The 23,824-nt window shown below is 38.7% G+C and overlaps 1 protein-coding gene across 21 annotated transcripts in view; it reads right to left on the minus strand.

Annotated features, from left to right (window-relative positions):
- cast (calpastatin) overlaps positions 1-23,824 on the minus strand; it is a 90,068-nt gene that overhangs the window by 56,433 nt on the left and 9,811 nt on the right. For 15 of the 21 annotated variants that reach the window (XM_031895380.1, XM_031895373.1, XM_031895374.1 and 12 more), the window contains 2 exons: positions 16,606-16,653; positions 3,794-3,847 (listed from right to left, as the gene is read on the minus strand). The exons of 1 other annotated variant lie outside the window; for it this stretch is intronic. In XM_031895380.1, the coding sequence (XP_031751240.1) occupies positions 3,794-3,847; positions 16,606-16,653 (102 nt within the window). 21 annotated transcript variants of the gene reach the window in all.

Genomic DNA, 23,824 nt, shown 5'->3' on the forward strand with positions numbered 1-23,824 from the left:
GCCAAAGTGTGGTACTAACACCTAATTTTTTGTGAAAATTATTTTTAAAGGCAAACTATGCATAATGCACTGGCCAATACAGTGCATCGGCAAATAAAATTTTCAAATCTACCAAATCCATGATTTAAGAGATATTCATGGAACATAGATCAGGGTGATCCAGCAAGAATACGTGTACCAAAAATTATAATAACTTTATTTTCAAGCAATATCACTGGCATGTGCCTTCTTTTCCTGTTATCATTGCTCCCTGTCAAGTCGGGGGTAACTATACATCATTCACATCAGTCCCTGACCCAGTGGAGCATACACTCTAAAGAAACTTCCTAAACCCTTCCATGAACCTCAAACCTCACTACATTGCTTGTACCTCCATGTAACTGTGTGTATTTATATCTATTTATTGTAATGTGTGGCCTTCCTGTCAACACTGATAAATGTACAGTTCTGCTTAAAAAAACAGCAATATATAAATACAGATATATGTAAATAAACTATTCTGTAAAACGAAAAGGACCAAGCTGATCTATACCACACCCTGTAAATAGGACAGCAAATACAGCAGCACCCATGGGAATTCCTTGTCAAACAGACAACACACTCTAGAAAGACACTATGTGACTTTGTACTGCCAGAGTACAGTTTTTGCTTTAGGCATCCCTGCCTGTATCGGTACAATAAGAGAAAAAGACTTAATTCAGCTTGCTTGCTACATGTGAACTCTTCAGTATGTGTAAGTGCTCAGCTGCTACAGCATGCATTTTGCTCTCTAGGCAAAGAAGGAGATAATTTGGTTAAAAGTCCCTACCTTATTATTTTGAGTGGTGTCCATGAATTGCCAGCTTCTCCCAATTCTGCTTCACTAACCACAAAATAAAAATGTCTTTTTGACTCTGTTTGTGCACACGCCTCTGCTACGTAACAGCTCTCTTCCCAAATCTCACGCACACATGACAGGGCACAGCCATTCCTGAGTGCAACTGTAACACTGTTACTCACCACCCAAAACAACCAGTGACCCCACCCCTTTCTCTAGACTTCCTTAACTCCTTCAGGGCATTTCAGAAATGAACACTAATGTTCTATGCAGGGATTTGCCTTAGTCATTTATTGCCATCTGTATAAAAACAAAATGCACGTAACGATTATTCAGAGGGAAGCATGAAATTAACAGTGACACAAAAAGAAATCAGCTCAGCATTAGCAGGGTCAGAGTGAATATTACAGTGTCCCTAATAAAGCAATGCCCTGCACTGTCACTAATCAAAAAGCAGATTACATAATTGAGTAGGTATCACTCACATGCACGGAAAAAGGCAAGAACAGCTAACATCAACGTGTTCAAACATCTTATGAACGTATGTATTTTCACTTACGTCAGCATGGATATTCATACAATATTGCTTAATTATCACATATATAGTTGTATTAACTTAAAATTGCTACCTTTATGAGTCACTGCTTGTAACCGGATGTGAAATGGTAAACACTGCTGACTGAGAGAAATATTTAAAACTCTGCTCTATCGAAATAAACAATTTTTTATAAAAATATACTTTTTAGTAGTATGTGCCATTGGGTAATCCTAAATAGAAAACTGACATTTTAAAGGGATACTGTCTAGCAAATAATTTGCTCTACCATTTAAAATGTTATCCTTGAACCAACAAATGTATTTTCTTTAGTTGTAATATTGGTGTGTAGGCAGCCACTGGCATTGTGCCTGATTCTGAGCTTTCAAAAGGAGCCAGCACTACGCAGCTACAAAGAAGACATGCAGCAATAATATTCTGCAACTTTTTGAAAAGTTGTGACGAATAATTCGCAGAGCGAAAAACTGCGCGACTATACGCCCCATGTGTCTTCATCCTTACATCAGTTTTCAGATAACCTATTATTTCTCCTACTCCCACGTAACTAGAGGGAGTCCCAAGCCGGACTTGAATTTTTTACTATTGAGTGCTATTCTGATATCTACTGGGAGCTGCTATCTTGCTCCCTTCCCATTGTTCTGCTGATTGGCTGCTGCGATGGGGGTGAACTTGCAACTCAGCAGTAAAGTGTGACTGAAGTTTATCAGAGCACAAGTCACATGGCTGTGGAACCCTGGGAAATGAAGGCTATGGCTAGCCCCATGTGAAATTTCAAAATTGAATATAAAAAAAAATCTGCGGTTTTCCATGACAGTATTCCTTTAAAGGAGACATATCCTATAAAAATTAACAATGTACCAGGCAATTGTACTCCTCTAGATATAGAAGGATTGTGCTAAAAAAGTTGTTTAATTCGATTCACGATGCACACACACAAACCAAGGGCATACATACATGTTAGGTCACATCAGCCAATTAATGGGCAAAATTCTGTCTTTTCCTCCCACACTTCTTCCTGTTACAGTTACGGCTGCATTATTTCCTGTCAGTTGATCTTTGTAGGAGCACACAGCCCAGCATAAAATGGTGGCTCAGAGTAAAAGATGTAAAGGGCACTATTAATATATATATATATATTTTTTTTTTTTCCCAGTTTAGAAAGATTCCTTAATAAGCCACTTAATATGATTTCATGTGTTGGTTCATTATTATTGATTACTGATTTGTACCCCACAAGCACATAAGTCTGTTGTTTGCAGGACATACACAAAAGTAAGGAAGTGAATGCCCCACATACCTGATAAGACTAATATTTTATATTTCTGTTTTCAGTGGACAGAATAAATCTGTGAATCAGCTTTGAGACCAAAAACATTGGTTTATAACCATTCACGCACCTTAGTTTTAAAAAGAAGATTTTCATTATTAAAGGAGAAGGAAAGGTAAAAACGAAGTAAGATTTATAAGAAAGGTCTATGTAAATTTTTGTAAACATGTTCTTAGGGTATCTGACCGACTCTCCCAGAAAAATCCTTCATTCCTGGGGCCAGAATCTGTCAGTTTGATGCTAGCAGTACTGTAGCAATAATTTGAATCCCCAAACTCCACTGTAGCCAGTGATTAAGCAGTTAAAAATATAAAAACACAAGTGTTGAATAGATTTATTGGCATTTTAATCAGCTTAATTATGCCTTTTTGTAACTTGCTCTGGTTAAAAAGCTGAAATTCTACCTATGCAAACATATTGAATAAAAATTACCTTTCTGCCCTGCCCTGCCCTAAAGCCATGCCTGGATGCATTGTTTCTCATACTCTTTATTTCTGGATTGCTTGTCTCCTTATAAAAGAAACTAGCAATTTAATTTGATTGTAAGCACTGCAGCTCCTAGGATTTCCATGCCATTATTTAGATGTCCCTGTTTTCCTGGGATTTCTATGGTTAGCACCTTTTCTGGAATAAATACCAGCCTTCCTATGTCTCTTTTATCTTGATTCCCCATTAATAACACTGGAACCATGTGCTATTATTACTGCATGAGTCAGTATAATACAGGCCACATGGCAAAACCGAGACTGAAGGATAAGGATTTAACACAATCTATAAAGTATATATACTTTAGGTCACTTCCGCAGAAACTGACCCACCAGCTCAGTACCAAGGTACATATTTAGAGATTCTAGAGAATATTTAGAGAATCTGAAATTCAGAATGAGCAGCTGTAAGACAGGCAGAGGCTACAAGATCTACTAGTTAGAAAATGACATCAGCTCAGCTCTGAAATCTCATAAATGTGTGAAACTGTCATGAAGTCACCCTGACCACAGTGTAACATTCTTGAACCCAATAAATGAGACATTTTGTAGAAACCGTCCCAAATTCCAGCCGTAAACACAACATTTTGTAATAAAAATGTGTTTACCTTGCTGGTCCCACTTGCTTGGGCCCCTGAAGGGCCACTGGCACCAGTTTTCTTCTGTAGAAACATAAAATACAAAATTATGATATAACCATAGAATTTATGCAATACAATGAACATGAACAGTTATATGGGACATAAAAGTTTATTATATTTATGAAGTACCAAGAGTTATCTCAATAAGAGATGCCAATAAGAACATATTGCACAGTTTTGGATGATTAGGATCAGACCCAGACAAACAAAAATGTTGACATATTTAATGTTTAGGGTATGTGTCACTTAATTATTCTTGATCTTGTTAGTCATCAGGCAGATTTAATCCTAAGAATGCTATTGACACACACACAAACATGCACACACTAAATTTCCCATTCACTCGTAATTCATACTAAATTAACAATGGCAGCAGCTATGCCAACACAAACAACCTATGAAACACCTTTTGGTGTTTTGGCAGCCAAAAAATATGGGCACAAAACACCAAACTGTTTCCTCTATCGCCCTCTATAAGGCAATACAGACAGTGCTAGTTCAAGGGTTTCCTTGAATCACCCAATATGATAAGCCCCTAGGGATGCACCGAATCCAGGATTCGTTTCAGGATTCAGCCAAGATTCTGCCTTTTTTAGCCTAATCTGCGTAGGCAAATTAGGATTCAATCCAGTATCCAAATCCCAAAATAGTGTATTTGGTGCATCCCTACTCCAAACCAGTGCGTTCCCCCCTACCAACACCCAAAGTCCTCACTACATTAACACATGAGGTAGATGTGAGTTGGGGTGGGGGGTTCAAAGGACCTTACAGGCCTCTGGTCTGCCTGCACCCCACTGCTCAGAACCCCCTGTGTGGCACTGGTTTTATAATCAATTGGCATGAAACAGTGGATTATCATTACTAGGGATTTTTAAATTTATTAAACCTGGATTAAAAAACACCCCTCATATTGTTTGCTGGGGTCATTTCGTACAATTACTCCTAGGTCCTCTTTATCAAATATTCACATAAATCCTTTTAGCAATAGAAGTATCAGGCAGTTTTAAACTCCAAAGGGTTTCCAATTATTTTAAATATCCCTTCAAAAATCATTCTTCCTTTGCAAAGTCAGTTGTTCTACAAAGCATTAGGTAGTGTGCAAACACAAATATGTTGCTTTTATTAACCACTCCTTAGTCGCTAACATACAGATTAAGTAAATGTGACTCAATACAGAAAGAGAGCTGTGACAAACACTCTCTGTACAGAGTTTTTCAGTCAGTTTTCTATCCATGTACAAACTGTGGTTGCAAGACTAACCCACCTTAAAGGAGAAGGAAAGGTAAAAACTAAGTGTGCTTTATCAGAAAGGTCTATGTAAATACAGCCATAAGCACTTATAGTCCTCTATCAAAAGAAACACAGGATTTCTTGTCTCTTTTTTTGTAAAGATGATGTTCTAGTGTCTGACTTCCTCTCTCAGAAAATGCCTTAATATCCCGGGCCAGAGTCTGCGCAGTACTCTTCACTTTCCCCTCTCTTGCTCCCCCTCCCTATAGAATGCTAAGAACTCCCTCCCCCTCCCTTAGGAATGTGTGATCTCAGCTGTAACAGCTAGATCTACGAACAGGAAGCTGTTAAAAATGGCAGCTGCTATGTTAAGCAAAGGGAGGAAGCTTCTAAAGCTGTTTACTCAGGTATGTTAATGGTGTTTGCAGAATAAATATATTGTTCTAGGTGGCACTAATGTGGCAAATCTATTGGCAGTAAAATGCCAAAATGACTTTCCTTCTCCTTTAATTTATGAAACCAAGCTGTGTCAAGTTACTGAAACACTAGTATAGCATATAAAGTGATTTAGGAAATATCTTCCAAGTTTTGTAGAAGCTATATTAGATGAGGCAACGTGACTGATTAGCAAAAAACAATCACTAGGTAGCCTTGGACAGACAATACTAATTTCATGTAGTGCCTCTTAGCTCCATATTAGCAAGATGTGAAGTGGCAGCAGGTGACCCTACGCAAACCCTGGCACACAGACAGGAACAGACAGTCAATTATCATTAGAATCCACTTGCTGTAGCTATACAAACAAACTGTCTGGGGTATAACTACACTGACAAGATAAAAAGGGAAAAGTACACAAATACAGTAGTAAAGCTAGAGATTCCTCTATACATAAACAGCTCTACATTAACTCTAGCTTCTGCTCTGATAAAGAGGTAGTTTTCCTTTAAATTCGGTTTTACTATGATGTATACAGTTAGATATTGAGACAATTTGAAGTTGGTCTTTAATTTTTATTACGTGAATTTTGATTTATTTAAATTTTTCTTCAGCAGTTCTTCAGTTCGGAATTTCAACAGCTATCTGGTTGCTATGGTCCAATTTACCCTACAAACCAGATGGTGGTTTAACTAAGACAATGGAATATAGGTAGGAATTTTGGATTCAGTTCGAGATCCAAGAGCCTCGCCAAACCAAATCCAAACCCTTTGTATTGCCACATGCACTTCTTGCACATGAGAAATTTTGTGCACCAGCGTTTCCAGCATCATCTTAGGGAACTTTCACTTCTGGTTTTGGATTCTGTTCAGTATTAAGCGAAATCCATACCCAAGAATTTGGGTTTGGCCAAATTACAGATGATCGGAGTGTAGGGCTGTGGCTTAGGCCTTAAAGTTAAGTTAAAGGTGAACTATCCCTCATAACAGTTGATCTGCTATTCAAATAACAGATATCCCCAAATCCAGATGATTTGTCAATAAAAGCCCCACTGTAGCCAGGTCCACTTAAATATGGAGAGCAGGGGAACCCAATAGAACCCAATTAGGAAAGCAAAAGGGGAGGTTAGAAATAGTTAAATAACAGACCAAATTCATCAGCTGGCAGAGTGTAGGGCAGTGTGGTCATGTATTATATCTGTTGCTATTCTTGGTCCCAAATGCAACCCTACACTGCGCCTACTGAGTAATTCTAGGGGTTTTATGTGGTCATCTGAAAGTGTTTAGGAGAAAAAAGCAGCAAAGTGACTTTTTACCCACTTGGTCTGCTAAGAGAGTACTTATAATGTAATAAAGAGACTGTTGACAAATGTCACTGTTCTGTTTACCGAACGACTGTAACATTCCTGGGATTACAAAACAAGGAGGTGCCTGTGAGATGTCGGTGCAAACTGTTAAATTTAGATGATGGGTTAATGAATGCATATATTGTCACTGAGCTGCCTGGTAAGGCATTACATTATAACAGCTGAAATAGACTTTATGGCATAGTAAGCCCCACTTATTTGCCAATATTTTCCCTCTTTATATCAGAGGGAACAGCCCCAACTGCTAATTTCATTCAGATTCTAATGAAGGGCAACCTGCAGTGGCTATATTGCCAAGAAATATGGAAGCAAAAACGTTTGAAACATCTGAAAGGTTTTCCTCAATAAGAAAAGCTAAACTACATTACCTAATGCAGCTATTACTATTCCATTCACTATGTAAAGGTTTCATTCTGTGAGGAATATTGTATTGAAAACAAATATATCTTCACCTGTTTAAAGAGCAGCACACAAGGAGAACTGTATTCAACTCCCTGTATGCTGGTATCTAAGTGCTGGGACTGCCCTAAGTTAGTGTCACATAAAAGGGCAAATCTACAGAACTGGAACCACTAATCTGCTGGAACAGGTTTATTTGAGATAAAATTGTGCCATCTACAGACTAAGAATGACACAACAGGGTTTTTTTCTATACTTTTCAGAACTTTATACAGTGGTTATTTCTGTCATAATACATTTCCTTTAAAGGAGAAGGAAAGGTAAAAACTAAGTAAGCTTTATCAGAAATTTCTATGTAAATACAACCATAAGCACTCACAGAAACGCTGCACTGTGTTCTCTTTCAAAATATACAGGATTTCTTGTCTGTTTGTTTTCCTGTGCCAGAGACACACAGCCCTCTCCTCTCTCCTGCTCCCCCCTCCCTCAAGAATGCTAAGAACTCCCCCCCCCCTTAGGAATATGTGATCTGAACCAATCAGCAGGAAGCTTCCTCATAGTCTTATAAACTGAGCATGTACACCGGTCTTGGTCTTGGTGCAGGAGCAAGGCATTATGGGAACTTTCTTTACAGAGCTCAGCGGTTTTTTTTTTTCCCTAGGAGGCTTCTGATCATCTGAACAGGAGAAATATGGGGAAACTTAAGGGCACTATTGAGACAACTGAAGGTATGCCTGCAGCTTAAGGCTCTCATATCCCCCCCCCTTACTTTTTTAGAATGTCAGGTTATTATAGATGGTTTGCATTAATAATTGCATGTTTTTTATGCATGTTTTTTTTGCTGTTTGTAACACAGTAATTGCCAGGCCTTTCTGGGTATCTCAGTGCATATGGCTGTGGTTTGAACAGTTGCACCGAAGGTGCAGCTTATCTTGCCAGTTTTAGCAAGTCTGGCTGTTAAGCAAGTCTGGGTGTGTCACATTCATGTTCTTCTCAGGCACAGGAAAAGGCAACCAGGGGAACTTGCTACTGTCATGGAATGATGTTTTTCAGCATTCCACTAACTGCAAAATAAGTGGTTCTTTTCTAGAAATGTTCTTCTCCAAGGTGCAAATAGGGATACATAGTCCATTACCTGGTTTTCAAGTTGTTTTTTAACTGCTACTAGGCTAAGAGATCTCATGTCATTAAATAATATTTAACATTTTACCTATTGGTAATTAGGAGCAGATTTACAGCAAATTGAATTGTTTCACAATTACTAAACACTGTCCTGAAAATGTTTCTGACAGTTGAGAGAGTTTTAAGAATTTATACATTTAACCCTGATTCACTTTGTCACAATGTGTTCTATGGGGTATTACAGCATAGACGTAGTATTCGTAGCAGCACTGACCTGTCAGCCATCTAAATCATTAAGCCCCCATGTCAATTGCAAGCAGTGTAGACAAATCTTTTACACACTAGAAAAAATTCTTCCTCAATGGAAAAGAGATTGTTATATCATAAATGTTATTTTTCCCCTTCATAAACTGTCCCCTAAATTGCGTTGTGAACTAAGCTTTTCTCAGTTCCAGCACATCGCAGACTCTGCAATAAAGCATCTATTACACAAGGGTAAATAACATACAGCATGTTGGTTACATTTAACTTTATGCTTTAATATCATAAGTCTGATGTCCTATGCAAAGACTGGCCAACCGCGATTGAAGAATCTCTCTGAAATTCCACCGGCAACAAAGGGAATCATGGGTGGAAAGCCCTACATATCGCTTTGGTTTTCAAAAGTTTTGCATGAATTCAGAAAGCCAAAGAGATGCGTAGGTATCTCCACCGGTGATTCTTTTAGTGCTGGTGGAAAGGCTAATGCATTGCTTTGGTTTTCCAAAGAAACTTAGCGACTTCGGAAAGCCAAGACAATGCCTTTCCACCAGCAATTCCCTTTGCTGCCTCTGGAAAGGCATTTTAGAGAGATTCGTTTCCACATTAGCCTAAATGACAAACTTTTTCCTCAGACCAGAAGTCCGGAAGATATTCAATTTCCAATCATTAATTGTAAATGTGACCATACACTGAAAGATCCGCTCGTTTGGCAAGGCTGCCAAATGAGCATATCTTTCCCCTATATGTCCATTTTAAGGTGGGCAATATTGGATTAATATTGACTGAATAACATTGGCAGGATGCAGGCCATCGGGGCAAGGACCACATGAACAAGCTGATGCTCTCCTCCCCCTGACAGGATTTTTAAACCTGCTCAATCGACAACTGCCCAATTTTTGCCCAGATATTAGATGGGTGCGCCTGTCTGAGGGGCCCATACACAGGCTGGTAATTTGCTGACTCGGCCGTCAGCAGCTTTCACTGGCCTATGTATGGACGCCTTAAGTACCTAAAATAAGCACTAACTGAACAGAAAGCCATGACTGAAGCAGGGGATGGAGAAGACCTTAGTCAAATGTTATGGAATCTTTTGACAAAGGCATCAATGTGTCAGTTTATATTCTAAGGACTTAAATTCAAGGGCAATTCATTAAAAGTATTATAATCAATTACTCATCGCCTCAATGTGCACCTTGATTATACCTTAAGTATTCATATGTGTATATATAATGACTCTGCAGACACAAGGCACTTAGTATTAAATTCTAGTCTACCACACCCAACATTGGAACCTAATCTGGTTACTGGCATGTTATTATTTATATCAATGACATTATAGTTTGCATACATAGAATGATTTAGTAAATTATTGGAATATAAGCCTCCAGCTGAAATATTAATAAAGAAAGGCTGTTTTTTTGGGGGCTGGGGCTGAAATGCAACAGTGCAGTTGCCTATAGCAACCAATCAGATCCTGGCTAATTTAATTTAAAAAAAAAAAGCCTTTAATGAAAACTATAACTAGTCACACAGTGGGGGCAGGTATCAATCTGTTAGCTCACCACTTACCTATCTATCCCTATCCTTAAGGTGGCTCTACACAGGCCGATTTTAGTTGCCGATATTGGTTTTTGGTATTGGATATTCGGCGGCTTATCTGCCTGTGCATGGGCATGAACGATGGGCCTCCCCAACTGACATTTGGCATGAAATCGGCCAGATCTCGATCGGGCAGGTTGACCACCAAAACAGTGACCAGATGGCAACCCTACTCAGGGTCAGAAACCATTATCTTTTGAATTTCTGGTTATCACATTTTACTAGAAAGGCAGCTAATAGTGTACAACTACCAGTTACCAAGTGGTCGCCAAGTGAAGTGGATCTTCTCCCGATATCCCCATCTATGGGAGGGCGATATCAGGCTGATTCAGTCTTTGGATCTAGGGCGAAACGATCAAATTCAAATGGCTAATATAGGCACCGTTGGTTAGGGGAACAAATCTCCTAGCGGTCCCTGAACCAACGGGCGCCTATATTCTCCATTTCAATTTGATCGTTTTGCCCTAGAGCAAAATGACCGAATCAGCCCGATATCTCCAACCTGAAGGTGGGGATATTGGGAGAAGATCCACTCGCTTGGAGACCTCGCCAAGTGAGCGGATCTTACCATGTATGGCCAGCTTAACAATAACAGGTCAAAAGTTAGCTGGGTTTACACAAGCCTAAAGTAACTGGTAGTCGTACACAATCAGCTGCCTTTCTAGTAAAATGTGATAAGCAGAAATTAAAAAGATAATGGTTTCTGAGTCATAATACCCTCAGTAGGGTTGCCACCTGGTCACTGTTTTGCTAATCTGCCAATTGCAATGAACTTTGATGCCAAGGTAATTAACTGAGATGAAAGAACATAGAACTATTGGTATTATTCTTCCAGGTGGCAGCCCTGACCCTGGCCAGTGTCACCAAAAATTTTTTTTAGGCGTGTTATAAAAGCTACATTCATGCAAGTAAAAGTCTTTTCTATACAGGTATGGGACCTGTTATTGAGAATGTTTGGTGCCTGAGTCTTTTTTTTTTATAAGGTATCTTTCCGTAATTTAGGGGGCAGATTTACTAAACCTCTAACATTTCTAATTGTTTTATTTTTAAAAATTCGACTAAACTTATTCCCACAAGTGTCTGACATTTACTAAAAAATCCAAACTAAAAAAGTCCACGCTGGAAAAAATAGCACAACCTGAATTATTTTGAATTGTCCCCCCGAAAAATGCTAATTTTACGAATTGTCGCACAAAAACCAGTGTCAAAACTCTGAAACCTCTAACGTTTCAAGGCAAAAGAAGGATCTTTAAGGAAAGGGACATCTGCCATTGACTTCTACATGAGCTTGGCAAGTTTTAGCTGGCGAATTGTCGGATTTGGAATTTTAGTCGTTTGGATGCATAGTAAACCTTGAAAAAAATTTTTTTTTTTTACCCCGTGACTTTTAGCACTAAAAATCAGGGGGAAAAACTCCCTAAGTATACCTAAAAATCATTTAAACATTAAACAAACCCAATAGGATTGCCTCCAATAAGGATTCATAATATCTTAGTTGGAAACAAGCACATGGTACTGTTTCTTATATATATCTCCCAGCATGACAACACATATCCGGTCTGACAAGGTGAGCTCCATACCTGATTACTAAATGTGAGCGGAATCCAGATACCAAACTAATATACTTGGGATTGATTGTTAAATACTCCAAGAGGAAACCCTCATCCTTTAAGTATGAAGTCAGGCAAAATCCCTAATACAGTTTTATTTCTGTATGAATCATTGAGATTAAGGCAGCAGCCTAACTATCAGTTGTCTTTTCTGTTTGGACTACAAACATCTAATTATATTTAGGTATAACTGCATATTAAAATAATTCCACATAGCACTGATTGAACCTGCAAAGTTTCATATGACAAGTGCAGCAAGCACACTAATACAATACTTATTAACACTGGAGACAAACCTCATCGGTGATTAGAAGTTGATGTTGCCCATATCAACCAATCAGATCTTTGCTTTTGTTTTCTAACTTGTAGGTGACTGTTAAAATCGAATTGCTTATTGGTTGCTATGGGCAATGTCACAAGTGATGTTTGTCCCCAATGTTACTAAATACACCTATATAAAGCCTACGACTGGCAACTGAGATCCTCTGTAGATACGCTGTACATCTGGTCTCACAATCTTAGACTATGACTAATGCCTTCTTTAGAAAGCATGGCTAAGCACTTTGCCCCTTGTGAAAAGCATGCATATTTGTGCCTGTAAAACAGAAATTGTAGAATGTAAATGTGAAGCCTACAGGCACAAAGGCTACAGGTGTCACTGACGTCACCCATGCAGTATTTTCACTGCAACTGTCAATCCCTGCAATGCACTGGCACCTGGCTTGCAGGCTAGATAGGCTTTCACAGATATTGTAAAAAAAACACCAGATGCAGTGCAAAGAAAAGCTGTACTGCAAAGCAAAAAATTGTATCCATCAAAATGCTAGTGACAAGGGTGCTCAAATTAATAAACCTTGCACTAAAATGCCATTTGGGAAGATTTTATTGCATTAGCTGCATACTACAGGGTTTACAGATCAAGTGGGGCTCTGAAATGAACACTTGCCATAAGAAGGCATTACTTCCAGGGCTCTATTGCATGCTGTACCAGCACAAACAACCTTTGAATAGCATGCTATAGCTATGTCTGGCGATGCATATATCTAAAAAAATACAATTTACACAACATCAACAAAATGAGGGCACAAATTTGAATCTGTGTTGTTAGCACAGCAAATCGTAGGCAAAATTCACAAAAAAATCTGTATTGTTGGTAAAAAGAAACATGGAGGACTGCAGGAAAAGTTTGCACCTTGCAATTGCTTCCTAAATTATCCTTAATGTAAAGTGTCATACAAAACACAGGTGGGGAGAAGCGGAGCCAAGACTCTGTGTGACTTTGGCCTTAAGTGTATCAAGGAGAGCAAATAGACTTTGGCCCTAAATTACACCTAAATTAGCCTCTATGCAGTGTTGGACTGGCCCCAGGATACCAGGAAAACTCCCGGTGGGCACAGGGGTCAGTGAGCCCTCCTGCTCCTGACCATTTGGCCTACTTTATGGTCATTCCCTATTTCTGAATGGGAACAAAGAGGAGAAATAAATGGAAGAATAGATGCTAGCATGTAAATTAAAAAGACTTGGTGAATAAAGTGGTTTAATCAGGAAAGGAGGAAAAATAGTTTGAAGTGTGGGCCCATGGTCTAAGGTTTTCTGGTGGGCCACTGGGGTCCCAGTCCAACACTGCTTTATGCTTCACCACTGTAGCAGATCCAAGGATATGAAATCTCTGTGGCCTTGTGCAGAGTTGCAGTCAGGGACAGAGTAGCAGTGCATGACCAGACATGGTCTAATGAAATGAGAATTCATATAAATGAATTCCCATTCTACCAAGCCAGCCAAGTATTGGGGGGTACACCATGCCAACAAATTAGTATGGGGGGCAAGAGTTGTTAAAATTGCCCTTGCCTTATGTTGCATGCATTATTTTATATCACTCAATGGGGAGAAACACAGAATGTGTGCATGCTAGTAATAGTTGCACACTGTATTTCTTCTTTCAGTTGGCAAGATGCACAGACCTAGTCAGCCAGCCAATCCAAACCTGCAGACTTAGAGGACACCCTCTGGCCTGCCAGACTTGATGAATACATCTCCAATACAATATTATTATTGACACCAGAACCTGTCTGAGCTTGTCTACTTGGTTATGCTGTGAGTGGATCATCCATATCTCCACTCTATCTGTTAGAAGGAATAATATATTTATAGGCTGTCATTAGGAAAATATTGTTCATTTTATAAATATAAGCACTTAGTGGACATTCACAGTTTAATATTGAAAAACAAAAAAGATGATTCGGGTGCAAAATGACTGCAACCGGTGATCATGGCTAAGGCACACATATGTTTCATGTTAACATGATCCAGTAGAAGCCAGAAGCTATCTCATCAAATAAAGCCACACGGGGCTACTTAGACATCAGTTTGAACCTTGCCTTACTACTTTCTGTACCAAAATCATTTTAGCCCTCCCCCCCACAAACTTTGGAAACAAGTGATATTCCCATTGGCAAATATTAAAACCGATGATCAGTCAGCACTCCGCTTCCCTTGCTAAACCTTCTGGGTCCCCAGCAGTTTCAGGATCTGCTTCTTTTATACTGTATTTATACTCCTGCTGCCACCTCTAATCAGAAACCAACAAAGCTGCATCTATGTGCCTGGCCTCAAACCAGCAGTCCAGTCAGAGATCAATATCTGGATGTACAGCACGTGGCAAGCTCTTTATTAACTCCCACGTAACAAGATGGATGTTGGCTGATCTATAACAAACAAAGTGAATAGCTTGCTAGTTTTTTACTACAAATTGTCATGGGGTTACATCAATTAATATTCCCATATTAGAACAACGGATCTATTGCCAAGGCTGGTAATTCATAGCCCTCTCCTGACAGGTTAATGACATAAGGGATCATTAATAAGTGCAAGTGCACTGTGAAAAGTACACATTTGCATATAGCTTGCATGTTTTTAAATCACAATGCAGATTTTTCTCCCCCATAATTCCTGCGTAATTGTAGCACCAAGAGGGAGTGGCAACTGACACAAACAAGTCCAATGCACAGAAAAATTTCAGTCAATTGCGGTGCACAGCAAACACTGACATGGTGGTAGCTCCAGAGCACCCCGGAGCATTGTACATTATATTTTGGGGCTCTGAACTAGCCCAAGACATCCACAGGCCTTTAGTAGGGAAGATCTGTACCTGTAAAGATGCTCCAGTAGCCCCCCATCTTCTTGTCTGTGCTTCACTGCACATGCTCTGTGCTGCTGTCACTTACTGAGCTTAAGGACCCACTATATATAGAATATAAATACACTATATATATATATATATATATATATATATACTATAAGGCTGATTAGTAATTAATTCAGGTTCATCTTACATGGCAGCTCTGAAACCAGTGCAGTTAGCATCATTATATAATAATCAGCCCTGCAGCCAACCTCATTTTCTGCTTGCTCATTTGCGTCGACCCCTAAGCTTAGCTTCTTAACAGCGGCCCAGACCACACTGAGCATGTGCAGTCACAACTTCTGTGACAACTTTGAAGGCCTGCATCTTTACTGTTATAGACATGCTAAACCTTTAGACTGTTCAGTATATAAAATATGACAATTGTATCCAAATTAATTGTTAGGGTTTAGATCTCCTTTAATAAATAAAATTGATTCACCCAACTGCATACATTTCTGAGTGACTGCAACTGCTTTTGCAGGCCTAAACCTTTTTTGTACCGTCTCTGTTTAACTCTTTGTTAACAGACATATGCATACAACCATTCACAGTCTGATACATTTCAGCCGTCACACCTTAACTCAGAATTTCTCTAGCTGTAGCACTTTCATGCTTGATTGATGCCCCCACTTTAATGCTCAAGATGATACAATGTTATATCTAAAGCACAAGGTGAGTATGCAAAGTTAAATTTGGAATTAACCTTAGTTTGCTATAGACATAAACAGATATAAACACCAATATCCTAAGGTAAGCTTTGGCTTCCTTCCCTGCCTTTGTCTGTACTGAACTTTAAAATGTCTAACACATATTTTTCTGTTCAGTTTCTCATTTTCTTCTTTCACTCTACCATTCAAACCCCTCCCTTGTTGCTATGCTCATAACAACTCAATAGCAGCTGAAATTCCAAGCTGCAGAGAACAAAATTGATCAAAACCACAAAAACCCCCTCACTCTTAATACATATGAAATGAACAGTTTTTCTTTAGACTTACCCCCTGTATGTAATAAAAGGCAGTAAGTTTGCCCAGGTGCAGTAACTTACAGCAACCAATAAAATGTTTGCTAACCCCATAATAAATCTTGTCTGTAATACTGAGAGTTGTCTGTGATACTGAGAGCAATCTGGAGTGCTTGAGATTATTAATCCCTGTGACAAATCTTCGTTGCTACCCGCGATGCCATCCCACCGGCTAGAATGTAAATCGGTGGTGGGATGGCATATGCGTCACTACTATTTCCCAAAGTTGCCCGAAGTTTCCTCTCAAAGGCAACTTCGGGAAATCGTAGCGACGCATATGCCATCCCACTGGCAATTTACATTTTAGCCGGTGGGATGGCATTGCGGGGATATTAGTCGCCCTCTGCAACGAAGATTTGTCGCGGGCGACTAATTTCCCTGTCTGCCACTGCCCTTATATACAAGGCAAGCAGTATCTATCCAATTATACATTATGGTTATTGACCTTATCTTGACTAATTCCATTGATTGTTTTAATTTGTTTATAGTAATAGTTTCCTGAACTGTACTTTCTACATGGTATTCAGATTTGTGTAATAAAGTTAGCCTTACCTCTGCTCCTTCTGATGGCTTCTTGTCTGCAGGCTTCCTATCACATTGCTGGAAAAAAAAATACTGTTATGGCAACATACATCAAGATTATGGGTAGTGGTTTAAATGACAGAACTGTGCCAATTGCTAATAATAATACAGGTATAGGACCTGTTATCTAGAATGCTTGGGACCTGGGGTTTTACAGATCTTTTTTACAGTGATCTTTCCATAATTTGCATTACCATACTTTAAAATTGTTCAAACATTGAATAAACCCAATAGGATTTCACCTAAAATATGGATTCATGCAGCTTAGTTACCATCAAGTACAAGGTACTGTTATTACAGAAAAAAAATATTTATTAAAAAATAAAGTTATTTGGTTAAAACTGAGTGAATGAAAGGTGACCTTCCTGTAATTCCAAGCTTTCTGGATAATGCGCTTTCAGATAACGATCCCATACCTGCATAAACAATTACAAATAATATGCTCAATAACGGTACCGTGTCTTGTTTTGGCATAGAGTGCAGTATTCTACCAAAAACTAGAACCAGAAAATATCCTGCCATAGACAATACTGAGCATTGCCTCTGCTAAAACACATGTAGAGACAATTATCAGTTAATGATCAGCATTGTCTATATTAGTAGCCATGACAAATAGCTGCTACTAGTACCTCTGTGTGTCTTAACTCTAAGGGCTCTGGCACACGGGAAGGCAACTTCGGCGATTTGCGAAATCGCCTGCGCATCGTGTGCCATCCCACCAGCGACTTACATTTTTGCCGGTGGGATGGCAATTCGGGGAGATTAGTCGCCCGTGAACAGGGAGATTTGTCGCGGGCGACTAATCTCCCCGTGTGCCAGAGCCCTAAAGGGATAATATGAATAATGTTATTCAAGATCAGTATATACATGCAACGTTCCCTCTAATTTTTTATAGGCTGTGTGCGCAAAAAATATCATCCGTGCGCATTTTAAAGCAAGATTAAATTTTTGTGCGCTACAGAATGTTTGTTGGAGTTCAGTTATGGGCATTTTTGCGCAGGTCTTTCAGTTTGTCTAAATCAAGTTACAAAAACACGATGTTATTTCAGTTATCAATAACACTGTTTATTCAAACAAGTTTCATTGTTAAATGCTATACCTATTAATAACGTGTAATTATATTTTATAGGTAGCATTTCGAAACTAAGAGTAATTTAGTTTTCACAGTTTTTCTCTGCGATCTTTCATATTTATCCAGTCTGAATAAATTCTGTCAAGATCTATCGTGCCTCCATTTTGAAGGTTACTCTTAATACGCATCAGCATTTCCAAATGTTCCAAACTGTAAACGGTTCCTTTGCTTCGTTTTCAGATTGTTCATTAAACTAAAACCACGCTCACAATCTGCACTCGAAGCTAAGAATGTGGCACCAATGTCCATCAATTTTGCTAATTCTGCAAATTGATCATTCTGAAATGAAAATTTGCTGGGGCGAAAACTGCCTATAAGGATTTACACATTTAGAAATCAGGACAGGACTTTGTCTTTCCCCCAACCTTACCCTCACCCAGCATTCCTTCAGTGAAGGACCTTCACTATACATTGTGTGCCTATGCCACATCTCCAACTACGGTTGCCCCCTGGCTGGTAAAAATGAAGCCTGATGCCAAAGTTATTAATCCCCCATTGATTTGTTTGCTGCTGAGCCAGCACTACCAAAGCAGAATCTCCATGTTAGCTGGGATGGCAGTGTAACTGTGCTGTACATACTTGTATACACCTACCTGGTCCTCATGACATGCCATCCAGCACTTCCCACAGCGCAATGCCTTTGGAAATAACTCAGACGTCTCCTCGGTCTCCCTCCCTCGTTACCCCGGCAACAGGTACTTCTGGCTCCTGTCCGGTGCTGAACGTGCTCCTTGCGCGCACCCCCCCCCCCCCCAGACGTCCGTGCGTGGGCAAGTACGCGCGCAGGTACGCACGGACACTCTACACATTGCACCGGACAGGAGCCAGAAGTACCTGTTGCCGGGGTAACGAGGGCGGGAGACCGAGGAGACGTCTGAGTTATTTCCAAAGGCAAAAATCATTTTAGGCAAAAATTTAATTTTTGTGCGCGCTATTTTAATTTGTGTGCGCGGGTTCGGAAAGTCGTGTGCGCGCGCACACGCGCACAGCTTAGAGGGAACAGTGTATACATGTACTTGCTTAAGTACACAGGTTTGTAGATATGTACCTTAGAACCAAGGCATGGAAACCATGAAATCCAATAAAGGACTTATAGCTCTAAAATTCACCCCCCTAACTTTCTGACTGTGAAGTTCAGTGACCCTTTAACCAGTAAAGGGTTTCAGTGTCTGGTTAAGGCATCTTACAGGTGTTGATCTTCACCCCTGGAGCAATGCCCAGAGCTCTAGTGACAAGGAGTGGAACACAGATTAAAAGCATATAAGCCATAAGTATTATGGAGTTCTCTTAGAAGTACAGGACTGTTGTCACTGTGGTTTTAAGAAATAGCAGGAGGACCCAAAATAGAAATGTCAGAGGGCCACCTGGTATGTCACAATAAATGTAAGGAATGGTAGTGTAAGGTTGCAAACCACGATATGGGCAATGTACATACTTCAAGGAAACCTATACCCCAAAATAATGTAGGTCTGTATAATAATATATTGCATAAACAAGCTCATATGTAAACCCTGCTTCATCTAAATAAACCACTTTCATAAAAAATTAACTTTTTTTAGAAGTATATGCTATTGGGTAATCCTAAATAGAAAATTGCCATTTTAAGAATTAAGGGCCACCTCCTGAGATCATAGGATTCACAGTGCCCACAAACAAGCCAAGGCATATACATGCTTTTTGCTCCCACACTTCTTCCTGTTATAGTTAAAGCTGCATTATTTCTGGTCATGTGATCTCTGAGGGAGCACACAGCCCATCACTAAATGGTGGCTCAAGGGTAAAGATGTAAAAGGGCAAAATTTACTGATATATATTCCAGTTTAGCTACATTCTTTAGTAGGTCACTTAACATAATATAAACTATCTGTTGGTTAAGTATGCATCCTGGTGAAATAGTTTTCCTTTAAGCAGTAATTAATTACTTTGGCATAGTAGTAAATTAAATAATAATAGCACTTCAACCTGGAGCAGTTCCTTCCAGACCATTAGTCGACCCATAAAGCCATGCCTTTACTGCCTATAGCGGTTATCTTTGCCAGTTAACTCCAAGGAACTTGTTGCTATTATCCCCGGTAACATTAATGTAATATGTTGTATTACCACAAATGTTTTCTGGGCAATCTGCACAATGAAACATATTTGAGCCACCTACAAGTTTAAACTGCTAATCTCCTTGTGTGACACTAGTCTAATATGTAGCAGTGACCATAGTGGGTTGTACTTTTTTTTTACAGCCCTAAGATACAATGACGAATTTCCAGCCAGCCTAAAGAATTTTAATCTGTTTATGTGCTGCAATAATTTCATTTCTGTCATTATGAGAGTGGCCTTGAGAATGCAGATTTACACATTTGTCATTTAAATATCTATTTAACAGACACTGATTTCATAAAGCCGTTAAAGAAAACATGTATATTATGATGGCATATGCCCTAATTCCAGGTAAATACTGTATATGACATCTAGCCCTGTGTAATATTACCTCAGTTTTGTAAATTTACTTAAATAGTAAAATGAAAGTCCAATAAAATCAGTCCTATAAGTGATATGCTGTACCTATTTTATAAAGAACTTCCCCCCACCGTACACCAGAGTCTTTCTACTCTTCTTTACCCTAATGCCTCCCACGCATCCAGATTGGTCTGTAAAGGCATGCAAAAGAGATACTCTCTAGCAAAGATGTGCCCTTCTTACTTTTCACATTTTCCTTACTTTATTACAGGTATGGCATCCCTTATCCGGAAACCCGTTAACCAGAAAGTTCCAAATAACGGAAAGACCATCTCCCATAGACTCCATTATAAGCAAATAATTCTAATTTTTAAAAATGATTTTCTTTTTTCTCTGTAATAATAAAACAGAACTTTGTACTTGATCCCAACAAGGGATGTAATAATTCCTTATTGGAGGCAAAACAAGCCTTTTGGGTTTATTCAATATTTAAATGATTTTTAGCAGACTTAAGTTATGGAGCTCCAAATTACAGAAAGATCCCTTTTCCGGAATTCCCCGGGTCCCGAGCATTCTGGATAACAGGTCCCATACCTGTACTGCTGTTCCATAAAAAATTATGTACCTGTCAAAAATGATTCATTTTCATGAAGCCTTTAGTTCCGGAACCCTAAGTTAAACTTAACACTCATTTACATTAAACTACATTTACATTATTTGTGGCCTTTGGGAAAATATACATTGTCAGGAGAGGAAGGTCTGGATATGCAAGTTTACTAGTTCCTACTAGTGAACACTTCTTACCCTTCTGCATGAAAATATGAAATATTCTTGTGGATCTGCTTTAAATATATAGATTTGTTTATAGGGATACTATAATCTCACAACATTGTACATATTTTGTATTGCACGTGATATGATTTATAGACATATCTGCTTATTTTATTGGTAGGTAGGAGTCCGATCAGTCATTGGATCTAATCATAATTCATCCAAATAAGGCTGCACTTGCATCCAAAACAGCAGACTGGAAGCGCCAGAAAGTGAAAAGATGCACAGGGGGTCACAATTAAAGTAGGCCTGGTTCTCGGCCCAAAATCATCAGCAAATGCAAGCTTTCCCTATGTTTAGCTTGTCTCTTAAGTCTCTGTATGAAACAAGGGAAAACTGTAGAAATATCAATTTCCTGACCAGGGAACCCCTTACACCAGTTTGACACAACTGTTGCAGCAGTTAATCTGGGAGCACAAAGGGTGCTGATTCAAGGTTCTGACTAGGGTTGAATAATCCAGTTGTGCTCTGTGTGGTGATGAAATGGCATTGGTCAGCAATACGTCAGTAATTATTCATGGATCAGGAATAGGGAGTTTTCTTTACCTGTTTTCTAAAAATATATAATGCACTTATTATATAATTGGCCGATCCTTGTGGCTGGTGTTTACTTTTAATGGAATAAGAGTTTACAAACCTGTATATTTAATATGTAGACCAAGAACTGTTCTATCATTCTGCACCATATATATTAATTTGTTATAGTAACAGGCAGCTCTCTGAATAATATCATTTAATAGCATTTATTATACAATATAATTGTACCATTTAGATGATATGAAGCCTGTCATACAGCATTTGAGAAACTGATATTTGAGAATCTGGTAAAATTACCCCAGATCTGTCTGACAGATCATTTTATTCTCTGTATTAGACAGTTACCAGATGCAGAAATTATCAGGGATACTACTACTAAATGCAAGCTACAGGGCTGCACTAATTGCAAAATGATTACATTTCAGTTACAAGCAATCAGCACTGCCATTCTAACTATATTTTCTAGAGGGGTCCCCATTAACATATTATCTAAACACTCACTGTATACCATCTACTCTAAAAAAGGCTGTAATACCATTCTGCTATAACTGCTAGACCCCCTAACCCATACTTCAGTGTGGACACACTCCACACTCCAACACAAATTACTGTTCCCCCCATCTGTAGTCTCCATTAATATAGATATGTGGCAACAAGAGAGCGAGACAAGTGATGTTAACATGGATACTGAATACATGGCAGGGTTTGCCAACACTGAGATTTCACCTTCCTATACCACCTTACACCTGACCTCTTATAGGATTGCCCCCTTGCTGTGCATGGTATCCCTAGCAAGATATGTGATTGATCTGTATTAAAAATTAGTGGCTCAGTATGCACGCTTAATTTGCTAGTCACACTGTCAGATTTTGTCATTTACACCCTGTATAATCATTTGTGTGTTTCTGGGTGCAAAAAAATATATTATATATATATATATACAGGTATCGGACCCCTTATCCGGAAACCCGTTATCCAGAAAGCTCCGAATTACGGAAAGCCTGCCTCCCATAGACTCCATTATAAGCAAATAATTCAGAATTTTAAAACTGATTTCCTTTTTCTATGTAGAAATAAAACCGTACCTTGTAATGGATCCCAATTAAGATATAAATAATCCTTATTGGATGCAAAACAATCCTATTGGGTTTAATTAATGTTTTATTGATTTTTTTAGTAGACTTAAGGTTTTGAGATCCAAATTACGGAAAGACCCCTTATCCAGAATACCCTTGGTCCCAAGCATTCTGGATAATGGGTCCTATACCTGTGTGTGTATGTATATATATATATATATATATATATATATATATATATATATATATATACTAATCAAGCAAATTAGGCCTAAATAAGGCCTAATTATCAATCTGTGTTAAGAAAATGGAGATCTAACCTAACACCCCACACATTGCTACTTAAAATGTCAAATTTATTAAATTATGCATTGATTTTAGACAATTAAATAACTCTGTGGCGTAAAAACAGCAGAAACTAGAAAAATGCTGTGTGAAAAACTGTTCCCTATGACGACTTTTTACTTTAACAATGACTTTTGCTGGAATTTACCTTCACCTGTAAACATACTGCACTTCGTAAGCACAGTTACACTCATAGGTAGAACTACAATATGCACCATTATCTAAATGTGTAACTTTGACCTTGCAAGTTAAATATTTCAGCCTACAGCAAACAGCTTTTTACTGGCCAAAAATAGTTATGTGACGTGAGTGCTTGAAATTCTACATTATTACTTCCTGTCTAAGCAATGGAAACTAAATGTATATTCATTTACAATTCTAAATGCACAGCATTCCTGGTGCCCTTGTTGTCTTCTACCTATTATGGTTTTTTGTCTTTATTTAAGCCCAAGAGCCTAAAGCTGCTCTAATCCCAGCATTCTCAGTGATCCATTGGCATAAGCTAAAAATTGCTCGTAGATGCCAAATGATGCTGAGCCATTAATACTTTCATGTTTCTTTCCTGATGAGGCCAACTCATTACAAATAATATAAAATATTATAAAGCAATCTTTGCAGGTGGATAGGATTCTCAGGCTACAGTGTCTGTCCTACAAACTTGCGGGTGTGAAAAAGACCTGTCCTATCATGGAAAGTGACTGACATTTAGCCTTTTGCAACAATGCTCAATAATACAAGATTCCCCCATTTACATTGGTGTAAAAGTCACTGATAAACTACAATGGTGAAGCTTCTGTGCATTACATATCCTGTCTGC

This window comes from Xenopus tropicalis, chromosome 1, assembly GCF_000004195.4.
Source record: "Xenopus tropicalis strain Nigerian chromosome 1, UCB_Xtro_10.0, whole genome shotgun sequence".
Classification (NCBI taxonomy): Eukaryota; Metazoa; Chordata; class Amphibia; order Anura; family Pipidae; genus Xenopus; species Xenopus tropicalis.